Source organism: Sporothrix schenckii, assembly GCF_000961545.1.
Source record: "Sporothrix schenckii 1099-18 chromosome Unknown Cont42, whole genome shotgun sequence".
In the NCBI taxonomy this organism is placed as follows: domain Eukaryota; kingdom Fungi; phylum Ascomycota; class Sordariomycetes; order Ophiostomatales; family Ophiostomataceae; genus Sporothrix; species Sporothrix schenckii.
Window position 1 is genome coordinate 1,441,748 of NW_015971143.1, and position 26,976 is coordinate 1,468,723.

Consider the following 26,976-nt stretch of genomic DNA (forward strand, 5'->3'; position numbering starts at 1 on the left):
CCCATGCTATTTTCTCTGCTCCATTCGATCAAGCTCTGCTTGACACGTACCCCACAGCCATGACCAGAGGCTATGTAACCGAAAAAGCCACATGTGGACCCGGTGACGGCCATGGTGTTTGGTCGAGGCGATGACCAGCTTGCGCCTGGAAGGCCTGTGTCCTTGCATGGCACAGGACGTTGGAAAGATGGGAAGAGACTATGGACGACGGGTAGATCCAATGGCGAGTAACTGCCGGCGTGAAAAGCGTCCGATCATCGATAGAAGGGCACGTCCGACATGGACGATATCCTGTTCGCACCTCCCTCTCCCTCTCCCTGTTCCGTATCCGATTCGCATTTATCCCCATTTTCGTTTTGATTCAGGCCATTTCTTTTTTCTTGTTTTCGCTTCGTTCTTTTTCTCTTGTCTCGTCCCGGAGATTTCTTCAGTTATAGGACAAAGTTTGGCGATTTGGAGTGCAATTGATTTTCCCACCAGCTATTCAAGATACTTTATGCTTTCGTTTTGGTTGGCTTTTGTTTGTCGACGCGAGTACTACTGCCGCTTATTGCTATTTATGCACACGCATGACCATGTGCTCCTCTCAGGACGAGGAAGCATATGCCGTGCATCGGAACGGGCAGCGGCTTTGGCTGTCCTACGTCCCAAAAGCGCCGGCGCGTAGCTTCCGAGTTGCTTGGACTCCAAGTAGCACATGGCAAGTTGAGCGACAGGCGCTGAGGCGGTTGTGCATTCCACATTTAGCGCGATGCTGCCGCATCGCAGCCAGCTGCTGTTGCCGTTTTGGGGGGATGGGGCCACTTGGTGGGTATTGGCGAAACGAGCAGGCAGCTCCCCGTTGCCTTCCCCCCTCAGTTTGCGGGCACTATTCAGCAGCGCTTTCCTTTTTGGGAATGTAGACGCGATTGTCGGATAACGCAAGCACGATGGGTACATCGTCGCCCTTTATCTTTGTCTTCTTGAGGGGTCGTCTTTCTGCCATTTCTGTGTTCTCGTTTGTTATTGGGATCTTTTTGCGATTTACAGTTAGGAAGAAAACGGACGAGTTGCCGAACACCGGAGACCCCTTTACCTGATTCTCCCCAGTTTTGGGATATTGGCGGTACATATATATAATCGAAGACCTTGCTAGGTTCCGACATACGAGCTTCTTGTTCTCTGACCGTCAGAATTATTTTGAGCATTTTGTCTTCCTTGGATACCATTTCTGCATCTTGCCATACCTTACAAGCATTCTCAATGCCACCATCAAGCGTCCGCGCATGGGTGCTGGCCATTGTGGCCGCACTCGCTGCTGTGAGCCCAACTGAGGCCTGCGGCCATCACCGTCACGGCCACGACGACACGCCATTCTCCAAGGAGTATCTCGACGAGCTTCAACGCAAATGGGGCAGCGAGGTAAGAGGCATAAGACATGGGTAGACCGCACACATGTAGCGGATGTTGCTCACCAAGTGTTTTCGTTAGTGGTCCTTTAACGGCATCGGCTCCTTTGGGCACCTCGAATACGCGAAATGCCTCACGAACCCGGAGGAACTCTACGATATTGCAATTATCGGGGCGCCCTTTGACACGGCCGTGTCCTACCGGCCTGGCGCGCGGTTTGGACCCCGTGCCATCCGCCAAGCCTCGAGTCGGCAGACGGCCCTCCGCGGCTTCAACCAGCGAGCAGGCATCAACCCCTACCGCAGCTGGGCGCGCATCCTCGACTGCGGCGACATCCCCATTACGCCCATGGACAACGTGGTGGCCGTGCAGCAGATGTCCGAAGCATTTGTGGAGCTCGGCAAGCGGCCGCCAGCGTCGGCTACGGTCCTGCAGCGACCGAAGCTGATCACGCTGGGCGGTGACCACAGTCTGGCCCTGCCGGCCCTGCGGGCTCTACATGCCGCATATGGGCAGCTGCGGGTGATTCATTTTGATGGTACGTAGCAGGAGCAGAGTCTGTACCACGTGTTCGTGTCCCCGTCATCTGACAGTCAGTAGCCCACTTGGATACGTGGCACCCTGACAAGTACCCGTCGGCGTGGCCGTCGGAGCAGTCGCGTTACAACCACGGCTCCATGTTCTGGGTCGCCGGCCAGGAAGGCCTGCTCACGAACGCGACCGGTGCGCCCTCTGTGCACGCCGGCCTGCGCACACGACTCACCGGCGACGACTTTGACGACTACTACGACGACGACCGGCAGAACTGGGTGCGCCTGAGCGCCGATGATCTGGACGACATGGGCGGCGCCAATGCTGTGCTCGCAGCCATCCTTGCAGCCATTGGCGACAACGACGATCCGGTCTACCTCTCCGTCGACATTGACGTGCTGGACCCGGCGTTTGCGCCCGGCACCGGCACGCCCGAGCCTGGCGGCTGGACAACGCGTGAGTTGATTCGGATCCTGCGGGGACTCGAGGGGCTCAACATTGTGGGTGCGGATGTGGTTGAGGTGGCACCGGCCTACCAGGGCCCCGGCGAGGAGACGGCGCTGGCGGCAGCGCAGGTGGTCTACGAAATCATGAGTTCGATGGTGAAGCGTGGTATGGCAGGCATGGGCAAAGAAGGCCTCGTGTATGAGAAGACGGCGGCAGAGTCTGTGTCGTCTAAGCCGTCCAAGAAGGAGCGCGTTGTGGATGAGCTGTGATAGAGACCGGTGTGAAAAGAGACGAGTTAACAAACCTGGCTTGAAGAAGGGAAAGCAAGAGACGACAAGTCATCTGCGGCAGCGATAAGGCCAGCCCACTGTACCCACGTATCGTACCAAACGGCATTCGTGACCTCTCCTTGTCTCATCTTCTTATCAGGGGGGTCTGGCAAAGGCCATGGAGAAAGATAACAACGCGGCTGGATTGTCCATGTAAGAACGCAAAGAGAATGACAACTCCAACCAACTCTTTGAATTCCCGTTGCTGCCAAATGTGAAAACAAGACTCAAACAATCCGCCAAGGGAAAAGAAAAACCAAATGAGATCAATTTTACTCTTCATGTGTCGTACATGACCTGCCCCGTCGTTATCGCTCCATACGGCGTTGTATGATCGCGGTGACTCGGTCCCAGGCTCAATCTCAATCTGAAACCGGTCGTTTTGCTGTCTCGCTGTCTCCTGCCCACAGAAATAGCTGTGACTCAGAAGCGCGAGCAAAAGACGACGAGTCAGAGCGACTGGCAACCAGCCCCGCCCCAATTTTGCGCCTGCGCTGCCCTCATCCAGCGCTGGTTCGCCCTAGCAATATTTTATCTCTGATAACCCCACCACTGGATATCTCTTTTCTTCCCGTTCTCCTGTCTCTTTTTTCGTTTTCTCTCCCCAGACCACGCAACCACGCCCGCGATAGACAATTGGTGCTCATGTAAGTGTAGGATTGACGACGCTTCTGCTTTGCCGTTTGGCACATACGTTTTACTGACTTTTGTCCCCTCCGGCGCAGAGCAATTGGCAATCTACGAGACAGCAAGATCAACAAACAACACCAGACGAAATTACCCCCTGCCATCTCTCTCCCTCCCTCCTACTATGGCATCGGCTCCGGAACCCGCCGTGCGCGTCGACAAGGTGGAGGCACCGCCGGTCTACATCGACACAGATGTCGGCAAGGACGACGAGTCGGCCGACGGCACCGAGGCCAAGCCGTTCAAGTCGCTGGCCCACGCGTACATTCAGAACCTGGACAAGCCTGCAAAGGCGTACCTGATGCGCTCGTCGACGACGACGCCAGCCGGTGGTGACGCGGCCGACGAGGCGGCTCGTCTGCAATGGAAGGCGCCGGCCAAGAGCGCGGCCAAGAAGGCACAGACGCTGCTGGACGGGCACAAGAAGAAGCTGGCGCGGGCCGAGCAGACGCTGGCCAAGGAGGAGGAGCAGAAGCAGCAGCGGGCCAAGAACCTGGAGGCGGCGAAGTCGGTGACCATCCAGGAGGACCCGGCCCTGCCCAAGGCGCAGACGATCAAGCTGTGGCAAAAGGACGTGCCGCTGGGCGACCCGGCGACGGGCGTCAAGGGCACGCGGGTGCGCGTGTTTGGGCACATCCACCGGCTGCGCGTGCAGAAGCAGGCGACGTTTTTGACGCTCAAGGACGGCTACGGGTTCCTGCAGTGCGTCATTGCGGCGGGCCCGCTGACGTCGACGTACGAGGCGCTGCTGTTTGCGCAGGAGACGTCGCTGTTCTTGTTTGGCGAGCTGCGCACGGTGCCGGCGGGTGCGACGGCGCCCGACGGCCGCGAGCTGCACGTGGACTACTACGAGGTGTACGGACGCGCGCCGGGCGATGCGGAGGCGATTACGAACATTGTGGCATCGGGCCAGCAGGACCCGTGGGAGTCGGACATGCTGGACAAGCGGCACCTGGTGCTGCGCGGCGACAAGGCGTCGGCCGTGATGAAGCTGCGGTCGGTGCTGTACGAGGCGTTTGTTCTCAACTTCAAGGCGCGGCGCATCGTGGCCGTCTCGCCGCCGGCGTTTGTGCAGACGCAGGTCGAGGGCGGCGCGACGCTGTTCCGCGTGCCGTACTACAACGATGACGCCTACCTGACGCAGTCGTCGCAGCTGTACCTGGAGACGTGCCTGCCGAGCATGGGCGATGTCTACTGCATCGAGAAGTCGTTCCGCGCCGAGAAGTCGCTGACGCGCCGCCACCTGTCCGAATACACGCACATTGAGGCCGAGCTCGACGCCATTGTCTTTGACGACATGCTGGAGCACATTGAGGACATGATCTGCAGCGTCGTGGACGCGGTGCTGGCGGACCCGGCCGGCAAGGAGCTGGTGGAGCTGCTGCACCCCGGCTTCGTCAAGCCGGCGCGCCCGTTCAAGCGCATGAAGTACACGGACGCCATCGACTGGCTCAACGCGCAAGACCCGCCGGTGCTGAACGAGGAGGGCCAGCCGCACGTGTTTGGCGACGACATTGCCGAGGCGGCCGAGCGCAAGATGGTCGACACGCTCAACGTGCCGGTGCTCCTGACGCACTTCCCCGTCGAGGTCAAGGCGTTCTATATGAAGAAGGACCCCGACGATCCGCGCGTCACCGAGAGTGTCGACGTGCTGATGCCCAACGTGGGCGAGATTGTGGGCGGCTCGATGCGCATGGACGACTACGACGAGCTGATGGCGGCCTTTAAGAACAAGGGCCTCAACCCGGAGCCGTACTACTGGTACCTGGACCAGCGCAAGTACGGCACGAGCCCGCACGGTGGCTACGGTCTGGGCCTGGAGCGCCTGCTGGCCTGGCTTGCCAACCAGCACACCGTCCGCACATGCTCCCTGTACCCGCGCTTCATGGGCCGCGCGAAGCCGTAAGGCGATGGCAGCCGCTGGAGCAACGTTTGGAGGGGAAGACGGGAATTAGAGACTGCATTGTTGTTTGATAGAAAAAGAGGTCACGGTGAAAAATGGAAGGGATGGGTGAAAACCGCATGCGAGACTATGAAAAGAATAATGAAATTGATGTAAACGCTGCAGTTGTGTATGAGCTCGTTTGTAGCGGAGACGGAGATTGTGAAACGTTTTTGGCCGTGAACAGAGTACTATAGGCCAAGCGTGCTTCATGCATGCCGGTGCGGTTCTCCGTTCTAGATCGTCGTCGCCCAAGCCAAGGGGTGCGTACTGGTTCCTTCCTCAAACATCGATCATCCGGGTGACCAGGCCAAAGCGAGGCTCCCCCATGGTTCTTTCCCTCTGGCTGCTGGTGTGCCTGTGCTTTGGTCTTTCCATCTGTTCACTCTTGGGCCGTCCTTTCCTTTTGTCGACTGCTCTTTTTGTATGTTGTATTATTTCCTCTTCTCTCGTCTCTTCTCCGCTTTTTCCTTTTGGCATCCCCCTTATGCACGTTCCTGCATTACGCCAAACGGGCCCTGCAGCGCCCAGTGGACCACTTCGCTGAGTCTGTTTGGGAAGGTGCAATGCCCTCTGTGCACCCGAGCGATTCTTCACTCTTTGGACCAGCCATTTGGACCGGCCATTTGGGCCAGCCATCCATCCGCCCGTTTTCTGATGAAGAAACCGTCTGCCGCTTGTGTTGCCAATCCTTGACCAAACATCGAGATACAGAGTTGTTTCTGTGCGTGCTACTCTGTACTTTGTATCTTACCCGGAGCTGTGGTGAACCCCTGAGCAGGATACGACGCAAAACAATTCTGAATGAAATATTGTGCGCGCCGTCGTTCGTTGAACAAGGCTACCAAGCATTACAGCATGCAGCATCTCACAATAAGATTACCTCCGCCCTGAGGACGTCCACAAGGCTGGGTTGGGTCTTCCGCCCCTGACCTTTGCTTTGCCCGAGGTGGAATCGTCTCCCTTACTCATGCCTTCATCCGGGTCCCTGTTCCTTCTCGCACACTTTTGACTACGATGTACGCCTGCTGCTCCTCCGGCGCTTCTTTTGGTGTCCTGTTTAATGTATGTCGTACCCAGCATGGAGTTGCGAGTCACACGAGTCGCAGCGTCGCAGCGTCGCAGCCACTGTCGTCGCCGTTGATTTCCAGCCAGGGGAACATGGTGACGGCTCGTCATGCTGTGTGCGACTTTCCACATTGTGGCTTTAATTTTGAAAAAGGGGGGAAAGGCCCTGAGCCTCAATCGAGTTGGGTTGCACGCGAGGCACAACGATACTCGAGAAGCCGAGGAGGACAGGTACGTCGTAAGAGACGTATCGTATATTACATCGTTTCTCCACTTCTTCTTTTTCTTCTCATGTTTCTTCAACTTCTTTGGCCAACCTCACCGTCGTCCGTCATATCATTCTTCTGCCAGCTTGGAATCCTCGTCTGCTGGCTGTCACTCATTGCCTTGCCCAAGCCACAAATATGTTGTGCCTGGCGAGGTAAATCGTAGTGCGGAGGAAATGGGAAAGACGTTTTACAAAGGACGGCCTGTGAAGGGCGTGCTCTTTCTCTTCGGGGTCTCGCCCAGTCCCGAGAGGAGAGAAGCGGATCCCTGGGCCTTGTCTAGTTATTTTACGGAGCACGCGTGTGGCGAGTGCAGAATACATTCTATTATTAACGCGATTCTCCGGAGAAGCTGGGGAGAAAGAAGGAAAGGGGGAAGCGTGGAAAAAGGCCAGAGCACGCATTCCGGTCTGTTTCCTACGCTGATGCGCATTCGAGATTTGCATTTTCCGTGATCAGCAGATGCACAGATGCGCCACAATATGGGGATCATAGAATACCCCTTATTAACCTTAGCTCTACGTCAGAAGTCGTGGAAAACATGCTCGACGGTTCCCCAGTCTCGCCATCGCACGCACACTTGTGGCCTTTCCAAACGAAGCCAGAGATTGATAGAAGTGCAAATTGGGAAAGTAGAGGAGAATAGAGGAAAATAGAGGAAAATAGGGACGCTAAAAGTCCTAAATGACGCCAGGAAATGAGCAGTAAGCCGTCTCGGCGCTGGGTCAACCCCTTCTGAACGAATTCTCAACGGCTCTCTGCCCTTCCTCAAGACCCTGACACTCTGACGCTTGGACGATACGGTCCAGGGTTGGAAATCACGACCTGCGCGACTTCATTTTCCGAAGCAGTGACGAGGAGTGCAAATGAGGCTACATGTACCGCACATTCAGGCATTTGGCAATGCATGACCTGGATTTCGACATCTCTGCAACAGCACTCATATCCGGCCACACGTGCCTATATCTCCAGCCTTATATAGATCGTGATATTACCATCGTTGTTAACTGTTTCGAGGCCGTTGTCATTCTTTTCCTTTCTCCTTCCCCTTTTCCTTGACCTCCCATAGGACCCTTCACTCCATTCTCCCGCACATGTACCACGTCTCTATTGACGTTTGCATTCCGTGTCCTTTTCAACATGTGGTAGAAGGACTTGACCCCAGATGTCGTATCTTAAATCCCATCTGTGAGGGGGCCGCAATTTATCCCCGTCTTGCCCTCCCTCTGAGCAGCACAGAGAACCCACAATGTAAGGCATCATACCAGTAATCTTTCATCCGTCGCTGGGCCGTGTGCTTGCTGTCCGCACTGCCACGTCCCAATGCGCCAATGGGACACTGTGCCGAATGCCCCAATGCCATCAATGCCTCGTATACGTCGACTCTCAACGCCATCGCCAGCCTTACCGATGCCCGCCCGGAAACAGCAGAAACAACCTGGAAATCTTAGTGTCCTCAGTAACAAAGACGCCAGCGGGATCTGGCAAACAAAGACAGGAACTAGCCCGCTAGCGCAATCCACACGCCAGGCTCCGCTTGTCCATGGAAAAAGAGGCATTGCCTGATGGTCGGAGGTCAATTGCTCTCTCCAAAGTCACCAGTCGGCACACGGTGCCTGTCATCGGTCGTCCACATCTAACAGCACGGTATTAAAATACGATCCAAGTCATCGTAGTCTGTGCTAGTCAGTGAGACGATGCCTATGCTCATCGGGTGTGCCTTCGTCGACGAGATTCATGCCTTCCTCGTTCACTGCGGCTCATGGTCACGTTTTCTGCTTCACATATTGTGTCCGTCGTTCCTGCCGTGCATCGTCGGCACGTTCTCTGCGTCCTCTCCATGTTTGCCTCTGTCGAGCGCACCTTCTCCATTCGTCCTTTTCAACTGCATGAGTATCCTTTACAGTGCCATGCATCCCTTCTCACCTTCCTGCTTACTGCCACCTTCTGTACTTTGGGTGCTTTGAGCCTTCCCTTCTTGATGGGTCCAGCCAGGGCTCTTTCCCACCTTAGAAAGCCAGCACCGATTTCCCCTGAACGGGCCTCATTAAACTTAGCGCGCCCCAATTAAATGTCTCCTGTCCGCTTTGGGCAATCCACAAGCGACCAACGGGAACATCACCCCCCCTTTTCCACAATCCAGCTAGCCTCTCCCCTGTTTCTCATTCTCTGTCTCTCTCACCTCTCTGCACCATTCTGCGTCCTTCACTCTAACCTTTTCCCTCCTTTGCCCCTACGATCCTCTTCTTCGCCTCCTCCACCTTCTCCATCTCTACCCTCAGTCTGGTCTGTCGACTCCTTTCTTCTTCGTCTCTCGCTTTTCTTCATTCTTTCATTCACACTCTTTTCCCCGTTTCCTCACCTCTTCACTCTCTCTTTTTCGATCTCGTTTTTCGTTCCTCGGCCTCTCTTCTCTACTCCTCTTCTTTCTTGGTCATCCACATCTTTCTTCGTGGTTCGACTTTCATTCTTCAACCGGCTCTTTTGCCAGCTTCTGCTTCTTGCTTCTTGCTTCTTCGTTTCTTTTTCTTCTTCCATTCGTCACTGCTCGCTTATTCTCCCCGTTATTCGAACTCACTCGTTTGTTCGCCTTCGCTTGGTTTCCGTTCGACTGAACTTGGGATCTCGTATTCTTTTTTGCTTCGGTACTTCTCGCCATCTCCTTCAAGAGCAGTTTTGCACCTAGCTCGATACACCTTTGCAGACATTCTCTTCGCTCACAGCGTCTCACTCGCTCGCCGTGTTCTGTTCTGTCGCCTACAATCTCTTACTTATTTGTTTGTTCTATACCGCCGAAAACAACCCAGAGTCTTTGGCTTTTGCTCTGGTCATATCCACGACCATCACAGCCAGCCCGTTTATAATACTTTTCTTGGATACATTTTGTCTTCCCGAAACGACCGTCCAGCTTCGAATCCTTCGACCTCGACCAGCTCGTCTCGACGACAAATGATCAGCTTTTTGTTCCTCGATACCCCATAATTCTACGCTTCAATTCTTGGCTCGCCTGGTTTACCTACGTCCCTTTTCTTCCCATTTCAAGAAGCCCGTGTGCTTTCCCGAATCGACAAACGGCTTTCTAGACGCCGACGTGTTTAGGTTCCAACCTCTTTCGTCTCGACCACCTTCTTCTCCCCTATATCCTCGCTTCAACTTCGCGCTCACCTGTCTTCGATCTCCCGCAACGAACCACTTCCGTGCCCGGTTTCAGGGTACGAATCATCAGTCAAAACGGCGGTCCTATCTCACGTTTCTCGGGACAGCCTTGTCCCCCCTCATCTGCTCGGGATGCAGGACATGAACGCCCCTGTCAGCCAGCCTGGCCCCAACGGCGGCCGCTTCGGTCACGCCTCCAAGCCCTCCAACAGCGATACCGGTTTCTCCCACGGTGCCTTCACCTCCAACATCAGCGGCTTCGGTGACCGCCACCCGCGTCGTGCGAACATTCCCAGCATCAACACCCAGTCCATGAACCAGCCCCCTCCTCCGACCACCACCGCCGCGGCGCCCGACATGACCACCCCGGGCACCGCCTTCGACATGCAGTTCACATCTCTTCTTCCGTCCCAGTTGCTTCTTGGCAGCCCTTTTCAACCGGGTACCCCGGCTGCCTTTGCCACTTCCCAGTTCCAGGGCCAGATCGGCTACCAGCAGGCCCAGCAGCTCCAGCAGGCACAGCTTCAGGCCCAACAGCAGCAGCAGCAACAGCAGCAGCAGGCCAATGGCCAACTTAACGTCCAGACTAATGGACAACAGAGCCCTGACCAACAGAACATGTCGCCCCAGGCCTACCAGACGATCGTTTCACCCTCGACCTACGGCGCACCCCAGTTCTACTCGCCCCAATCGCCCAGCGGTGCGTTCAACAACGTGGCCGGCCAGATCCAGGTCCCCATGCAGGCCGCGTCGCCAGTGGGCCTGTCGCCTGGTGTCGTGAGCGGCACCAGCCGCACTGTCTACCTGGGCAACATCCCCGCCGACACGCCCGCCGACGAGCTTCTGAGCCACGTCCGCAGTGGTCAGATCGAGTCCGTCCGCATGCTGCCTGACAAGAACTGCGCCTTTATCTCCTTCCTCGACGCAAGCTCCGCCACCCACTTCCACTCTGATGCCATCTTGAAAAAGCTCTGCATCAAGGGTCAGGATGTCAAGGTTGGCTGGGGCAAGCCGTCCCAGGTTCCCACGTCCGTGGCGCTGGCTGTCCAGCAGTCGGGCGCCTCGCGCAATGTGTACCTGGGCAATCTGCCTGAAGAGATCACGGAGGATGAGCTTCGAGAGGACCTGGGCAAGTTTGGTGCCATTGACACCATCAAACTCGTCCGCGAGAAGAACATTGCTTTCATCCACTTCTTGTCCATCTCCAACGCCATCAAGGCTGTCACCCAGCTGCCCCAAGAGCCCAACTGGCAGTCTCCGCGTCGTGTCTACTACGGCAAGGACCGCTGCGCCTACGTGTCCAAGACGCAGCAGCAGAACGCCGCTCAGTACCTCGGCATTGCCCCTGGCTATGCCAATATGCTGACCGGCGCCGATCGCGACATCATCTCCAACGCCCTGGCCCAGCAATCTGTGGCTGCTGCTGCGGTTGCCACTACTGCCGGTGGCATCAGTAACCTGGGCAACCGCACCATCTACCTGGGCAACATTCATCCCGAGACCACAATTGAGGAGATTTGCAACGTCGTTCGCGGTGGCCTGCTGCACCACGTCCGCTACATCCCTGACAAGCACATTTGCTTTGTCACCTTCATCGACCCGACCGCGGCCGCCTCGTTCTATGCCCTAAGCAACCTGCAGGGTCTCATGATCCACAACCGCCGCCTCAAGATCGGCTGGGGCAAGCACTCGGGTGCTCTGCCGCCGGCCATTGCCCTGGCCGTGAGCGGCGGCGCGTCGCGCAATGTGTATATTGGCAATCTCGATGAGACGTGGACTGAGGAGCGCCTGCGCCAGGACTTCGCCGATTTTGGTGAAATTGAGCTGGTCAATACGCTCCGTGAGAAGAGCTGTGCGTTTGTCAACTTTACCAACATTGCCAATGCTATCAAGGCCATTGAAGCTATCCGCAGCAAGGAGGAGTACAAAAAGTTCAAGGTCAATTTCGGTAAGGACCGTTGCGGCAATGCTCCGCGTCAGCTCCAACCCGGCAACGGCAACAACGCCAACTCCCAGTCCCCACACAACGAGGCCGGCCGCATCGCGTCGCCTCCGCCCAACGGCTCGACCAGCCAAAACAGCGGCTCGCCGACCAATACCACGTCGCCTGGCAACAACCCCAACCAGCCGGCCGTCACTCTCTTCAGCTCGACCAACAATGCTCTGACCATGTACCTTAGCCACGTCTCGCAGCAGGCCGCGCAGCAGCAGCAGCAGCAGCACCAGGTGCTCGTTGCCCAGCAGGCCGCACTCTTTGGCACCGCCGCCTCGCCCTCGAGCGAGCTGACTATTGAGGTGCCCCAGGGTCCCATTATTTCTGGCCACCAGCAGTCGGCCAGCATGTCCAACGGCTACGCCAACGGCGGCAATGCTACGACGACCAACGGCACGACCACGATTGGCGGTCTATTGGCGCCCGGCAACCCGCGCGGCCAGCACAACCGCGCCGTGAGCCTTCCTGTTCTGGCCCCTGGCTTTGAGAACGGCGGCACCAGCCCCAACAGCGTTCCCGGCGGCGCCAATGGCGGCGCCAGTGAGGGCGAGCGCCGGGGCCACCAGTACCAGGCCAGCTTTGGCGGTATGGGCGCCGGCTTCGGTCTGGCCATCCAGAGCGGCCTGAATGGTTGGGTGGAGGAGGAAGTTGCCAACTAAACGAGAGGTGTACGCGTTTGCATTGGTGGGGGGTATAGCTGTGGACTGTTGTTAGGTGTATAGTGCATTTTTTGGACTCGGTAGTGGAGAGCCAAAACGAGTCGAAGCTGTGAACGGCAACGCAGATTGTTTTAGCTGTTGTAATTGCCCCATCTTTTGGATATGTTTCCCCCTATCTTCTGCCTATCTACTATCATTACTTGTTATATTTACTGTTTCGGCTACTTTTATTTCTTGTTCCTATTATATTGAACTTTGGCTGTTGCTTTTCTTCGTTTCCTTTGCATCTCCTCAGTCACTTCACTTGTTCTATTTTTTGGTTTCTTTACTTTATTTTTGCTATTTGCGCGTCTTGCCTTTGTCTGGCTTGAGAGGCCTCTTGCGTTTACGATCTTCTGTCCCAATCTTTCGCAGTAACAAAATACCAATAATTCCAGGTATGCTTGTACCATGCGTATCTTATCCGGTCAGGAAACCTGTCAAATTTAAACAACTCATCTTTCGCTTATGAAAGATCAAAAAGTGTCTTAATATGTGCAACTGCGTCCCCGCAGGTCGAGAAGGCTAAACTATATAACAAAAACCGGCAGAAGAAGTATGGAAGACAACGAAGACCATGCTGAATAAAATGGCAATAAGGGTATCGCCTCCAAATGCGCACGCTGATATGTACATGCTATGTTTTGTTTGTGGCCACGCCCAGACGCCAGAAGATATGCCAAATAGATGTGTGATGTGTGGTCCTCTCACGAGGCCAGATGTTGTGCAACCCCAAATCAGGTCGCTATTGTACAGATCGTGATAATATAGAATTTGTGGGAAGAGGGGACTCGGTGGCAGGTCGTCCCCCTCCTCCCCTTTGTTTTTGTCGTTCCTGTCGTAAGGGCCATGCAAAATGCAAAACTGCAGAACCGGCCGAAGTAAACCCAGCTGAACGCCATCCCAATGCCATGTTTGTCCTTTCGCCGAGGGGGGGTATCATGATAAATCCAACCGCTGGTGCAAATGAAACCGCCAATGCAGGGAAAAAACAAGAAAACACCAATCTCCAAACAATCAATCAAAAAGACACCCCAGTATAGGCCAAACAATAGAAATCAAAAAAGACAAGAACATGACAGAACAAGACAAAGCCGCAGCCAAAGCCACAAGACAATGCAAATCCGCCAAACAATGCAAGCACAAGCGCCAAAGTAAATCTCAATCAAGCCACCCAAAAACAAGACACATGCGTCTTTCCCTCCCCTCGTTCCCCTTCAGCGCCCCCTCCTCCCACGAACACTACCTGAGTTACAAGCCCCTTAGCAGAAGATTCTAGGGCCTCCGCCGCCAAGGTTTGAAGGCACCACGGCTCTCCTCACTGATTAACAGTGAGAAGAGACGCCGCACCAGGTAGTGCTCGTTCCAGATTCGGCCGGCCCGGAGCGCAAAGACGTCGACCACGTCGAGATGCCAACTCTTAATCAGCATCGCAATGCGGTCAGTGTGCACCACTTTGTGGAGCAAATCAGCTGACGCCTTTGTTGCCCGCTCCGGGACCGGCCATTCCGGATGCTTGCGGACGTCCCTCAGGTGTGCCAGCAGATGGTTCGACACGAAGTCGGCCTTGCCCTCGCGCCGGTAGGTCTGGAGCACATTGTTGAGCTCCACCCAGTCCTCGAGCTGCCAAGCTCGACCCGGCAAAGGTATGTTCTTGGCGGGAGCTTCCCAAGGGGCGTACACGATGGCGTTTGAGGGGAAGAAAAACCCCTCGCCCGCCACCGCTGCAGCCGCCGAGGTCTGCGGGACTGGATGGTAGGGCCGGGTTACGCTGATCTGGTGGGTGTCTGCGAGCATGATGTCGGACACCGTCCGGTCAACAACGTAACCCCGGCCTTGGCTTTCCTGCTGCGAAACCTCCTTACGGTCCCACATGCGGACGTCTCCATCCTCACCGACCCGTTCGATGTTGGCTTCCGTTGCGGGGCGTTCGGTGAGGACCGGCGAGGGCAGGCGATTATCTGTGTCGAGCTGAAAGTGCTCAGCAAATTCGAGGTCGGTTGCGTCTAGACTCTCCCGTACCGCTGCAATTTCCTGGCTCGCGCCGGCCATCGTGCTGCTTGTAAACTCAACAACGCGGCCCGGCGTTTTAGGCTTTGTCGTTGGCCGCAAGCACGACTTGGTCGGTGACGCGGACTTTGCCGGCAGCGGCTTTAGCAACGGTGTCACGAACGAGGACTCCTCCTCTTGCTCCTCCTCATTCACCCCCGACTGCTCCTGTGAAAGGTAGCTGTCGTCACCTCCTAAGCTCTGGGGAGACTGTTCGACATCGTCGCTTGGGGCGTCAGTCTGTGGGGTGAACGAGGTACGGGGTCCGTCGTTGAAGCTCGCAGGTTGGGCTCCGGCCTGTCTGTCCTGGGCTACTTCCAGGGCACGACTTTCCTGTTGTTGGCTGGCCGAGCGGCCCCATCGCACTGGCTCATTCTGCGCCGCCGTCGACTTGACTGGTTGGGGTGCAGGCTTTTTTGGCGTGATGAACTGCAGCGAGCTGTTGCGTTCTGTGCGTGGTGGGCGGGCAAGGCTCGGGTGAGCCAAGCTCGGTCGACTGAACATAAACCGTTTCCGGGGCGCCTCGGAAGACATGAGAGCCACTAGCTCTTGGTTGACCGGTGCAGGTAAGCCTAGTGGCGAAATTTCAGGCGACCCGACAGGTGATGCGACAGGAGAGTCGACGAGTGGCCGTGAGTGGCGAGATTCCGAGGCAGGAGGCTGGTTCTCTTTGGACCCAGACGCCGTCTCTGGGGATTGGCGGTCGGCGGCCAGCTGGTCGGCGGTGGCAGCAGAAGCAACAGGGGGGGAAGATGCCGAGGCAACGCTGGATGTTTTGGCCGTGACCGTAGTACTGGCCTTGAAGTTTTGCAAGAAACGCCTGCGAATTTCACTAGGATTCGCAGGAAGTTGTTCAAGGGCATCCTCCTCTTCAATGATGCGGTCACCTTCAGAAGGCCGGCTTCCTCTAGACGAACGGCTGCGTCCGCTGCCGAGCTGCAGCTGCCGGGAGTCAGCAGAAGCAGGAGTAGCAGGTGACGCCTTCTTGTTGGACGTCATAGGATTGGTGGGAGGCAGCGCGCCGAGCGCATCTGCCTCCGGAGTAGGTGTAGCGGCCTCGGGAATGGGCTCGCTAGGAGGATTCGTAGCAGCCAGCTCTCCAATGGAATCTGGCTGCTCGTTGAGGTCTGGCTCAGAAGAGGAGACAAAGGAGCGATTGGCTGTTCGAGGAGGAGCTACTAGGCGGCTCTGCTTCTGCTTCTGTACGGTGGCGGACTGGGGCAGGGCCTCGCGTGCCTCACGCCGGCGCTCGTGCTCAAGGAACTGCTCCATAGCTTGGCGGCGGCTCTCCTCATTGTACTGGATGTTCTTCTTCGACGTAGGCGGCAATTGGCGTGGCAGGGCGACCGGGGACGAGAAAAAGTCATCGAGATTGAAGCGACCGGCCGGACGAGGTGAGTTTTTAACTGAAGACGATGGGCCTTGGAGCTCGTCTGCCTCCTCATTTTCGACACTGTCCTCCTCGACAAGAGACTTCTCGCGGTCAGGGTCATAACCAAGCGCCGCTGGGGCAGGCCATTGCTTCCGTGCAGCACGTCTTGCTTCCTGTCCTTGGATGCGAGTGACCCTAGGATCCCGCATCGGCGAACTTTCAGCAATGGGAGCAGATCGTTCAGATGAGCGGGGAACAACGATGGGTTGATGCTGCTGCAACTTCGTCGAGGCAAATCGGGTCGTACGCTCTGCCTCAATGGCCCAAATGTCGACGTCGTCGTCGAAATGTTCCGACGGATACGCTTCCACATGGATCTGGGCCTGCTCGCCAGGAATGAAGGTATCCATGCCCACGTCGTCTTCGTCTTGCACGTCCCGCTCGCTTTGGGCGGATTGTCTATCAGGCTCAATCTCAGTTATGGCATGAACATCTTGACCCTCGCCACTGATGTCGTTGATCATCGACATTATAGCATCGGAACCGTACTGAGTCGAGTTCGCTTCGCTGGTCAGTAGAGTCGCCTTGGGTCTGCTCTCAGATGTGGTGTTGATATCGGGAAGCGCGGCGGTGTTAATAACCATGTTGTCCTCGGCGTCAACATCAGCTTCAGCCAAGGAGACGATATTAACGTCCATGTTGTCCTCAGCATCAACTGCGGCCTCGTTGCCAGTACTGATCTCAATATCCTCAGAATTTGTTTCGACTTGGGCATTGGCCTCGGTATCGGCACTAGTCTCAGTCTCGCGGTGGTGGTTATCATTGCGGGGCGTCCGAGAGATCAGCTTCGTAGCAAAACCAGTAATCGAGCCGGCGACGCTATTCTCCCTAAAAATGTAGGACCGCCAGGATCGGTTCGTGTCGCTGCCAGAGCCAGGTTGCACGTTGTTAGCACGGGCCGGAGTCTGCATGCGTAGGCGCTTGACGGTGCGCGGACCGGGCAGACCAGAGCTTCTGGGCTGAGCGTCGAGTTCTGCCTCGGACGCAGTACGCTTCTGCGGAGACGCTTGCGCAGGCCGGGCTGCCGGAGTTGGTGAGATACCTTGAACACCACCGGGGGTCGAAGGTGGAAGAGAGGCTGGAGAGCCAGAATCGGGAGCAGAGACTGAAAGACGGGGCGAGATGACCTGTGCGCCGTTCAAGACGAGGTTCTTGAATCCGGAAAAGGGTGCCTTGGCCATGTTCCATGCAGCTCTTGGCATGGAGGCTGGAGATTGCTGGGTCGTAGTGGCGGCTGGATGCGACTGTTGTGACGGGGTAATCGCCTGGGGCCCCTCATTGGGCTCCTCGTCAACCACTTCCTCGTGCTCGCTTTCCTCGTCTTGATCGTCTTGATCGTCTTGATCGTCTTGATCGTCTTGATCGTCTTGATCGTCTTCTTTACTAATGGCACCTACAGCGTTGTCATCCTCGACGTTATCATCCCCGACGTTGTCATCTTCAGCAACAGTAGGGCTTATAACGTCCGTAGCGTCCGTGTGAAGAGTAACTTGTTCCGCATGGCCAGCAACTTCATCGTCCTCCTCACTTCCTTGCTCGCGGAGAAGCTGGTCCTGAATAGGGCCCTCGTCAGCAGCAGGCTGAGGACTGCTAGAGTCATGGCCTTGGGCTGCTGCGGGCGACTGGGTGTCTCTAGCAACTGAGCTGCGGAAGGGACTGCGCAAAAAGCCTTCATTCTCCTTGGGCGTTGGTGGGTCGGAAGTGACATTCTGCAGAGCACGACCTGCACGAACAATGGGGGAAAGACTAGGACGAAAGCCTTCAGAGGGGACACGGAGGTAGTCGTTCTGGTCAGCAGTGACGGGGTAGCGCGGCGACTGGAACGCCACGGGAGTTGTTCGGATCTCGTGCAAGAGGCGTGGACGCTGGGCAGCTTGCTCAGAGATAGCAGCGTGCTGGGCACGAGCGAAGTGGATGGGGGGCGACGAGGTAATTTCTGCTTCCACGTCCGGTTGGCTATGTGCGGCTTGATAGTCATTCTCAGCTGTGGCGTCAATGGGGCTGCTTTGGCCTTCATGGTGCGGCTCGACGGCTTCGACGTTGGCGTTAGCACGGGCACTGCCCATGGCGAACTGTCCAGTGAGCTCAGCTTGGTGCCGAGAGAAGAAAGGAGTGGTGGATGTAATGGTCTGCGGGACCGCCGCTTCAAGCACAGAGTCTGGAATCTCCGAAAAGGAGTCGTCATACTCCTGGTTGTTAAACTGCTGCTGAGGTTCTGGATTGGCCGGTTTGGGGGCTTTATCAACAGAAGCGACAACACGAGGAGTAGCGGATGGGCCATGTGCGTCAAGGAGCGACTTCCGCGCAATGACCTCCCGCAGAGACTCGTCCTTCTTGCGGGGAGAATCGGACTTCGCCTCGGGCGAAGATTGTTGCACAGTCGCATTCTCTCTTGTGTGAGTTGAGAGGGTCGCGCTCTGCGTGATCTGGGACGACTTTGCAGCGGACGCGGGGACGGAGGCGGGAGCGGGGGAGTCGGACTGATAGATGAAGTCCAGGTAGCTAAGCCCATCGTTGTCGTGGGCCTCAGTGGGCTGGTTGCCTTGGCGGACGGATTGGAGAGAGCGGTTGACAATGCGGCTGGTCATCTCGCCCATTGCGGGCATTTCATCGTTGGACGTACGGAAGCTAGTTTGCAGCGACTCGACGCCAATCATGCTGAAGTCCTCACCCTGGGCAATGGTGTCCATGTCGCGAACATTGGGAGCAGCGCCTGCCAATTCAGACTCGGCGTCCGAATCAGCTTCGTTGTCATGAGTACTTCCAAGGAGGACAGCGTCGACGTCGTCACCTTCGCTATCGGGGGCGGTCACATCGCTCTGTGCCAGCTGGGCATCACGGAGGTTAGAGGCTTCATGACCGAAGGGTGATTCCACGCTGGAGAAGAGCATCCTGTCATCGGGATGTGCCTGATCACTACGACTATGTTGCGAATCTGGGCTGCGCGAAGGGGGACCTGTGTCTGGCGTTAGTGAGTTTACATGAGATTTGGGAGAGTATTGGAAGCGGGGACTGAGCTTTTCGTCTTACCATTCTTGCGGTTGCCCGTAACTAAGGTGTCATCTTGGACGCGTTCGGCAGCGGCGGGGGGTATGCTGGCCTCAGCAGCTTGTTCTTCTTCCGCTAGGGCACCAGTGTACATGATATTGGTGATGGTTAAAGTAGGCGCCTCCATCATGGGAGACGACAGTGTGTCTGGAGTGATGAGAACACGTGCTTGAGCGACTCGGGGTGTGGCAGTGTGGAGGTCCTCGCTGTAGACCGGCGCATCGGTGGTACTCTCAATGGCATCACTATGGGAGACAATTGGAGGAGCAAGCTCATCCTCAGAGTCACTTTGGTTAGGGGGGGCAGCCTGGTCAATGATGTCTTCACCGGGTTGGTCTGTGACATCGGCGGTCTCCACAAGGGTAACGGTTGCGCTGTGCGCTGTGTGAGTGGTCTGCACCTCTTCTTCATGAACACCGCCTGTGACAGGGGCAGGTGACGTGGCATTGATAGAAGCAGTCTCCACGGCGTCATCGCTGTGATCAAATGTTTCAGGGATATCATAGTTTCCGAATCCGTTGTCGCTAAAGTAGTCATCGGCAGACGGTGCTCCATAGGCAAAGTCCTCACCGGAATCCTGGTCGGCTGCAGCGGGGGCATCAGCAGTATCATCAGCATCGGCAGACGTTCGCTCGAGATCGTCCCCATCATGCTTCTCTTCGTCGTCAACGATACTAGCGGGCTCGGTGTCAAAAGTGGGCCGGGCAGGCGTCTGGACGCTGATCAGGTCGACGGACGAGAGAGTAGTCGGCGCGGGAGAGACAGCCACCCGCATTCTGCGAATCGTGTTCGGGGTCGGGGCATGCAAGGGATGCGCAGTGATTGCATCGGAGTCGTCCATAATAGGGTCCGGGGAGGCCGATGCAGTTCCATCTGCGAAAACGCCAAGTTCCGCTCGCTTCTGGGGTTCTTCAGCCCGTGGCCCGTTGGGCGGCTGCGTGGCCAATCGTTCCTCCTGCAGTTGCTCCTCGTGCACATTCTCTGCTATAGCAGCCATCTCGTCAGGGACCATAGCCTTGCGAGGGCGACCACGGCCACGCTTGGTGGGACGCGATTCCGAGGCAGACTCCGCTTCGCTTCCCGAGAAAGCGGAGCTAGCAGTACGCTTCGGTGTGCGCTTAGGAGTGCTCTTAGGGGCGCTCTTGGGGGTAGCCTTCGGGGTGGCCTTGGGGGTGGCGGTCTTGCGTGCGGCTCTGGGTGTGCGCTTGGCCGGGCTGGACAAAGCGGGTGTAGCTTCGACGGATGCAAGCTCATCGCCTGTTGTCTCTTCTGCCTTGGGCGTCGCGGCTCTTGGTTTGCGACCGCGCTTCAAGGGCGACGAGGCAACCTTGGCAGCAGAAGCAGAAGTCGCACTTATGGGGCTAGACGGCTCAACGATTGTGGTCAGGGGCTTCGGAGTTCCGGAGCGACGGGGCCGGCCACGCTTGGGCTTGGGGGTAGCGGCAATGCCAGTCGTCTCGGAAGCATCCTCACCTTCGTCGTCGGAGAGGCCGCGCAGGGGCACTTTAGTGGTCATCGTGGTCGACAATCGAGGCTTCCGGCGGGTGGCAGAGGTCTTTGTAGGCGAGCCCTTGGAGGGAGAGGGGCTGCTCTGGCGGCGACGCGATGAAGAGGCCGGTGCGGCGGCGGATGAGGTTTTGAGAGGAAGGGAGGGGACGGGCGTCGAAGCAGGGAAGAGACGGCGGCTAACCTTCCCCTCGTCAAAATCGGCAATGTCGGGAATGTCGTCGGCGAGGCTGTCTTGGCCGTCGATACCGTCAGCTGCATTGTCCTCGGTCTCGACCGTGACGCGAATCTTTTGGGGCGAGACATTGCTGCCCACGTCCAAGTGGAAGGTCTGCTTGCGTGGCGAAGAGAACCGCGACGGGTGCATGCGGTTGTGAGGATCCAGAGAGTACATGCTGTTCGAGCGTTGGCTCCGCGTGATAGGCCGGCTTGCGGACGAGAGCATGGGAAGTGTTGCAGCATCGTCATCGCGTTCGTTCAAAGGGTCAGGCGAAGACGCCGAGCCCCGTGATGGAGTCTCCATTGCGAACTGCCTGTGGCGAGGGCAGACGCAGAAGGCGAGGGAGGGACGAGGAACGCCACAATTGTGAACGTCACGTAAAATAGAAAGAGAAGGATGGTGGGTGAAGGTGATGAAACGCTTCGCAACCAAAGAAAGAAGACCAGAGTCGGTCGCGAAGCGACGATCAATTGAACGAAGCAGGAGACGCGTTGGATATGGGTAAGAAAGGGATCTTGCGAACGATGCGCATAAGGGATCGAAAGATCGCGTGGACGCGAGAAATGGTGATGTTGAAGAAGGCAATCGTACTGTTCTCAAAAGCGTGTTTCTAAAGTTGAGAAATAAGCGTGGTGGTGAGAAAATAAGAAGAGAGGCAGGAGAGCGAAAAAACAATGGTGGGCAAAAAATAAGTTGACGATGCTTAAGCTCTGCCCAAACAGCAAGAGCACAGCAGACACCATAAAAACGGAAGGAGCTACGGGCATGCTACGCGCTATAGGTGTTTACTGTATTACCCTATTTGGGTTAGCGTGACAAACGGAGGCAGAACGCGTACCCCGCCAATTCGGCAGGAGCCCTGAAGAACAGGCACGTCGAACAGGTGGCTCCTTCCCCAGTAAAATGCAACGGCTCTCTGCAGGCAATGCCTGGTATGTGGCACGATTGGCACAATTAGCGCAAGAGCCAGTGAAGCCTGGCGTACTCGAGAAAGCCGGCGCGAAGTAGTGAACCATTTGGCAGACTGCAATACGAAGTACCTTACAACGGAAACACGAATTAACAACCTTTCTGATCAGAATGTTCAAAGCCAATACACATCTTGGCGTCGACATGCTTCCTGAAGTTACTCATCCCAAGGACATGATATTCGGTATATTTCTTTCCAAAATAAAACAACACAAAACATACTGAAATATTATAATATTAAAATACAACATGAAATTGAACACGATATCTAAAACAAAAGAACGTACACAAAATCACAGGCCTGCAAAACCAATCATTATGAATCGTTACAACACGTCATGTCTTCCAACCTCACGGACCAAACACCAGCGTCCGCACCTCGATGCTCTCGCGCGGCTCGGCGTCTGGCAGCGCCCGCGAGTCGCTGAAAGCCGTATGCGCCAGCCGGCCGCCCTGGACAGTTGTGTTGCCCGGCCGCAGGGCCTCGCTGTCAAAGCACTCGAGCAGCAGCCGCTCGTCGCCCGTCATGCCGCTCAGATAGTGCCACTTCTGGTCCGGGTGGTACTGGATGCCGGCCGTCTGGCCGATAAAGTTGCGCTCCTTGGGGTAGCGGTGCTCGACGGTAATGACGTCTTCGTCGCGGACACTCGCCGACGAGGCAAACGCCAGCGGCGACGACTCGACGGGGCCCTTGTTGAGCGGGCGCCAGACATTGATGATGCGGAAACGGCCCTGCAGCAGCTTCTCGGCCTCGTCGGCGGGCAAATGGCGGCGCACGCGGTCCGCGGCGGCCTTGGCGGTCTGGTCGATGTGGACGCGCAGGACAGGACCGCGGGTAGGGCCGGAGGCAGCCTCGGCCTTTTGCGGGCGGCGGATGGTGTGATCAAAGAAGACGACGCGGGTGCTGCCCGGCACGTTCTTGAGCAACAAGGCCTCGACCTCCGGGTAGTAGTTCTTGCGGATGGACTCGTCGTCCAGCCACTCCGTCTCGGCCGACGGCGGCTGGTTCTGTACGACCAAAAAGGCGTTCTTGTCGAGCGACTCGGGCGAGCTGGCAAACTCAGCCTCGCGGCCGCGGATGTCCTCAATCACAACGTCGTGGGTCGCATCCGAAAAGTTGCGCTGGGGTTCGCCCGCCGGCGGCGTGTCGACATAGTTGAAAGGCACGGCGCCGTCAGCGGGAGGAGAGAAGAAGTTGAGCGGGGCAATAACGTCACCACGCGGGACGCGCTCAGTCGTGGCAGTAATGGCCATTTTACCGTGTGATAGTAATTGAGGAATATATGTAGTCGTGGTCTTTCGTGTGATGGAGAGTGGTAGTTGGTAATGTGTAGTGGCTGTCGACGAGGATAATTGTTGATGATATTCGCTTCCTCCAACGCAAGTCTGAAAAGGACGACGCTTTCCTTTTATATTATACTCTACAAAAGGCTTCGCATCATCATCTTGGAAATCAATGTTGATTTCAAATAGCCACTAGAACACTCAAGTGTGCCGGCCAACCAGCTTCGAGATGCACCATGCGTCCAACTGCAAGACGTTAAGGTGATGGGGAGACGTTTTGCCCCAGCGGACCTGCTAGTATTATTAATGATCGCCCCGATGGCCGCCGAGCGACCGCAAAGACGCCATCGGCAGCCAATATCACAAGGCGTTGGGCCAGTGCGGGGAAGAATATGTGTCTTGGAAACGGAGTACTCCGGCGTCCGTATTTGTGATTCGATTATGACGCTGCCAAACAGTTGAACATGAATCAACGTAGTACAACATACTGCCCATTCATTATGAGACTCTTCGTTATTATGGCTTCAAGCTGAAAGCGCGGATCCTCACGACTAATCGTGGCGTGTCCTGCACTCCTGCCTGAGCCTTCTGTCGTTCATAGGGCGTACCAGGTGTGACATACGGAGCACTCCTCTGTACAGCGTATCATTGCGAGTCAGTCGGGATTTGGCGTACAGCTGGCCAAGATTCTGAGAGCTGACGACGTCCTTTGCGAAATGACGTGTTACCAGATTACCAAAATCGCGGATTTGGTCACTCGCGACTGGTCCTTCCGTTTATGGCCCATGACTTCGCACTAGTGCGACCAGTGAAACCGTGCATCGGCCGCAGTCTGACAAAGCCGCCAATGCACAATGTATGACTACGGGGACGTCACGCATCTCCCAGGGCCATTGGAAGCATCTCGAAAACAGGAGTACGAACGGCAGGACAGGATTAAAATAGCTGCGTCGCGGATGGAGTCTTACAATTACCCGGAACTACGATGCGTATTGTATTACTAGAGTTGTCAATGTCCAAGTGCAACTGTATTGTGAGATGTAGGCTATCTCTCGATGGCCCGCGATTATGGAAAAGAAATAAGGACGTTCCTGCATTGTCCGATGATGTCGAGCCCATCTCTCTAAACGCCATTAAATACAAAACGTAAAACGGCAAGAAAAGTCGGCATTGTGTGTTGCCAAAAACACAACAAGACAAAAATAAAAAGGAAATGGGCCAAGGGGGCGATTGGGAGGAGAATAAAAAACGCATACGAAGACGCAAAGACGATAAAAGGAAGTACACATGGTGCACATAAGAAACGCAAGGCTAGCCAGCCTTGCCATGCTGACACAAGGAAACACGCAGAAAGAGACAACCAGTCGTAGCGTGCCTGAACCACAGTACGATTCGCTGTATTACCATCCACTTGCACAACCCAGCCATGCCCTCGTAAATCCGTGATTGAGAAAAACACAAATGCTAGAAACGCAGACGAAAGGATATAAAACAGCCGAGACATATAAAAACCAAAAAGCACACACGCATCAGTCAAACACAACTGGGACCTATTGGTTCCGTTTCCGTTGCGCCCGTGTATTGCTGCCTTGCCGGCTCATAGCCGCGCCGCCCTGGCTGCTCTGCCGGCTCATGGGCGTGGCGTGCAAGGCCGCGCTGGACACGGCCGCCGCTGCTGAGAGGGTAGCCCCGCCGCCGCTGCCACGCTCGTTATGGTGGCCCGGCGTGACCGGCTCGTCGCGCGCTGCGCTCGTCGGCAGGCGCAAGTCCTTGCGCAGATCGTCCGGGTCGTCACGCTCGTGCCGCAGGTATGCCACGTAGCGGCTGTCGTGAGGCGAAAAGGCCGTGGCCTCGAGCACCTTGCGGCCGCCATTGGCATTGTCAAAATTGGAGCCGGCACCGTGCACGCGCTCGTACTGGCGCAGCAGCTTGATCACCGAGAGGTCGGAGCTGACGTCGTCGCTGGAAAGCGTCGTCGGCGTGTTCGCATCGATCTTAGAGTGCGGCTTGGCGTAGTTGCTCATAAACATGGGCGGCATCTTGGGCTCGTTGACCACCAGCTTCTCGAGGTTGCTTGGCATCTCAAAGTTGTTCAGCGCCTCGAGACCCACCAGCCGGTCGTCCACAAAGTTGGCCGCCTGCTGGTTCTGGTGGTTGCCGCCACGCGTGCTACGCGTGGCATGCGACGGCACGCGCTCCATACTGGCGGCCGCGGGCGTGGCGTCGCGGTCGTCGTCGTCGTGGTCGCCCGACTCTGTGTCCGACGCCGACGAAATGATTTCGCCGTTGCTGTTCAGCTTCGTGCGGTGCGACAGCAGATACTTGTGTGACGCGAGCGCGGCAGCATTGTACGTCATGGCCAGCTCCTTGTCGGTAAAGAGCTTGTCGATGCTGTACACCGGGCCCGTGACCTTCCGGTACGCCAGACGATCGCCTTGCCAGAAGGGCGTCGTGCCGTTGTTATCGGCGCGGCGCTGTGGTGCGGGCGAGCCATCGTCGTCGGCGCCGTTCCGCTTCCGTTTCCGTGTATCACTGATGCCCGACAAATCGTCGGCCGTCTGCCGCAGGCGCGTGGTGCGCTTGCTGTGTGTGCCGCCAGGGCTGGAGGGGTTGGCAATCGAGAACTGGTTCGGGTGGAGGAGGAGGGCCGAGGCGTCAGAGATCTCGAGGGCTTCTTTTTCCTTGGTCAGGCGGACCTTCTTCGCGGTAATCGCATTCGACAGACGCTCTCGGAGCGTCGCGGACAGCTGGCGGTGCTCGCGGTTGGCCGTGTCGGTCTTGAAGGCATAGGTGTTCTTGTGCTCCTGCGCCTTCTTTTCGTACTCAAACTGTGGGGGAGAAACAAGGCAGGTTAGGAACAAATTCTGCCTGCATGGATGGCGCCACGCCACGTTCGTTGTGTCACTGCTTACCTTTTGTTTTGTCAATTCGGCGTCACGCTCTTCGACGAGATCTTCAATCTCTTGGATCCACTGCTGAAAGGTCGGACCGGCCATCTCGAGCAAGCCACGACCGCCGCCACGGCCCTCGGGGTCAGGGTCTCTGTTGTAGTCCCGCTCGCGGCTGTTGCGGTCCTGGCCAAGGAAGTCGAGCGGCCGGTCGGCATAGGGGTCGAGCCGCATGACCAAGTTCGTGTCGATCTGGATCTTTTGCAGCTGCTCGCGGTAGGTCATGTCGCGATCGCGGTTGAACTTTTCGGAGAGAGCGGCCAGGCGGTCGGTCAGGAGCTGGCGCTTCTTGTCGCGCTTTGACTGGGACTGGGTCGGGCCAGGCGAGGTTGCGCGGCGGTCAACCCGCTGGTCGGCGTCATTGCCGAGGCCGCTTTGTGGGTGGGTGTCTGCTGTCGCCATCTTTTGTGTTGTGCGAGTATGGTTGCGGGTGTAGGAGAGTGTCGAAAACGTATTCAAAGTGTCCGAAGAAGTAAGGATGAGGCAACCGGTTGAACGCTCGAGTGTTCTGGAGCAGCCACAAAATGGAGCTGTAGCTCTAACAAAATAAGGCCAAAGACGAGGAGGCTTGGGGTCTTCGGTCAACAGTTCGCGATGTTCGAGAAAGGAGGGGGGTACTGGAGCGTTTTCTCAAAGACGCTCTCAAAACGAAGAAACGAAAACAATGCCCTGGAAAGACGAAAGTGACTGCAACACTATAGTGTGCCCGAATGTGCGAAAAGACACAAAGGACCGAAAGGTGAGAGGAGGAGTCGTAACTATCATGCGAGGACGGCTCCTTTCCAGCTTTGCTGGTCAGAGATCAGAATGGGGGATCGGAGGAAAATGAAATTCAAGAAACTCCACGGCCGGAGAGCATGGGCGAACGACTGCATAAAAGAAAGAAGCGATTGCTGGGAGAAAAGGAAATCGAGATCAAGTCAAGATATAAAGACAGGACGTCAAGATGAGAAGGCGGAAGGGGGAAAGGGAAAAAATGGCTGCAGCTGCGACTGTGTAAGAAAATCGGCACTT

General features: G+C 56.5%; 7 protein-coding genes across 7 annotated transcripts; 3 read left to right on the plus strand and 4 right to left on the minus strand.

The window, feature by feature from the left end:
* Positions 1-1,242: 1,242 nt before the first annotated feature.
* SPSK_01731 (agmatinase) lies at positions 1,243-2,636 on the plus strand (the record flags this gene model as incomplete). The annotated part of the gene is made up of 3 exons (XM_016728637.1): positions 1,243-1,401; positions 1,471-1,927; positions 1,990-2,636. 3 exons carry the CDS (start codon positions 1,243-1,245, stop codon positions 2,634-2,636), a joined length of 1,263 nt encoding a protein of 420 aa, XP_016589989.1.
* Positions 2,637-3,507: 871 nt separating this feature from the next.
* SPSK_01612 (asparaginyl-tRNA synthetase) lies at positions 3,508-5,289 on the plus strand (the record flags this gene model as incomplete). Its single annotated transcript, XM_016728521.1, has 1 exon — positions 3,508-5,289. One exon carries the CDS (start codon positions 3,508-3,510, stop codon positions 5,287-5,289), a length of 1,782 nt encoding a protein of 593 aa, XP_016589990.1.
* A 915-nt stretch (positions 5,290-6,204) lies between these two features.
* Positions 6,205-6,525, minus strand: SPSK_10430 (uncharacterized protein; the record flags this gene model as incomplete). Its single annotated transcript, XM_016736847.1, has 1 exon — positions 6,205-6,525. The coding sequence occupies one exon, from the start codon at positions 6,523-6,525 to the stop codon at positions 6,205-6,207; it is 321 nt and encodes a 106-aa protein (XP_016589991.1).
* Positions 6,526-9,947: 3,422 nt separating this feature from the next.
* On the plus strand, positions 9,948-12,467 carry SPSK_01473 (negative regulator of differentiation 1; the record flags this gene model as incomplete). Its single annotated transcript, XM_016728385.1, has 1 exon — positions 9,948-12,467. The coding sequence occupies one exon, from the start codon at positions 9,948-9,950 to the stop codon at positions 12,465-12,467; it is 2,520 nt and encodes an 839-aa protein (XP_016589992.1).
* A 1,314-nt stretch (positions 12,468-13,781) lies between these two features.
* Positions 13,782-21,064, minus strand: SPSK_01359 (uncharacterized protein; the record flags this gene model as incomplete). Its single annotated transcript, XM_016728274.1, has 2 exons — positions 13,782-18,943; positions 19,018-21,064. The coding sequence occupies 2 exons, from the start codon at positions 21,062-21,064 to the stop codon at positions 13,782-13,784; spliced, it is 7,209 nt and encodes a 2,402-aa protein (XP_016589993.1).
* Positions 21,065-22,081: 1,017 nt separating this feature from the next.
* On the minus strand, positions 22,082-22,984 carry SPSK_01880 (uncharacterized protein; the record flags this gene model as incomplete). Its single annotated transcript, XM_016728779.1, has 1 exon — positions 22,082-22,984. The coding sequence occupies one exon, from the start codon at positions 22,982-22,984 to the stop codon at positions 22,082-22,084; it is 903 nt and encodes a 300-aa protein (XP_016589994.1).
* A 1,580-nt stretch (positions 22,985-24,564) lies between these two features.
* Positions 24,565-26,364, minus strand: SPSK_01606 (uncharacterized protein; the record flags this gene model as incomplete). Its single annotated transcript, XM_016728515.1, has 2 exons — positions 24,565-25,842; positions 25,927-26,364. 2 exons carry the CDS (start codon positions 26,362-26,364, stop codon positions 24,565-24,567), a joined length of 1,716 nt encoding a protein of 571 aa, XP_016589995.1.
* Positions 26,365-26,976: the final 612 nt, after the last annotated feature.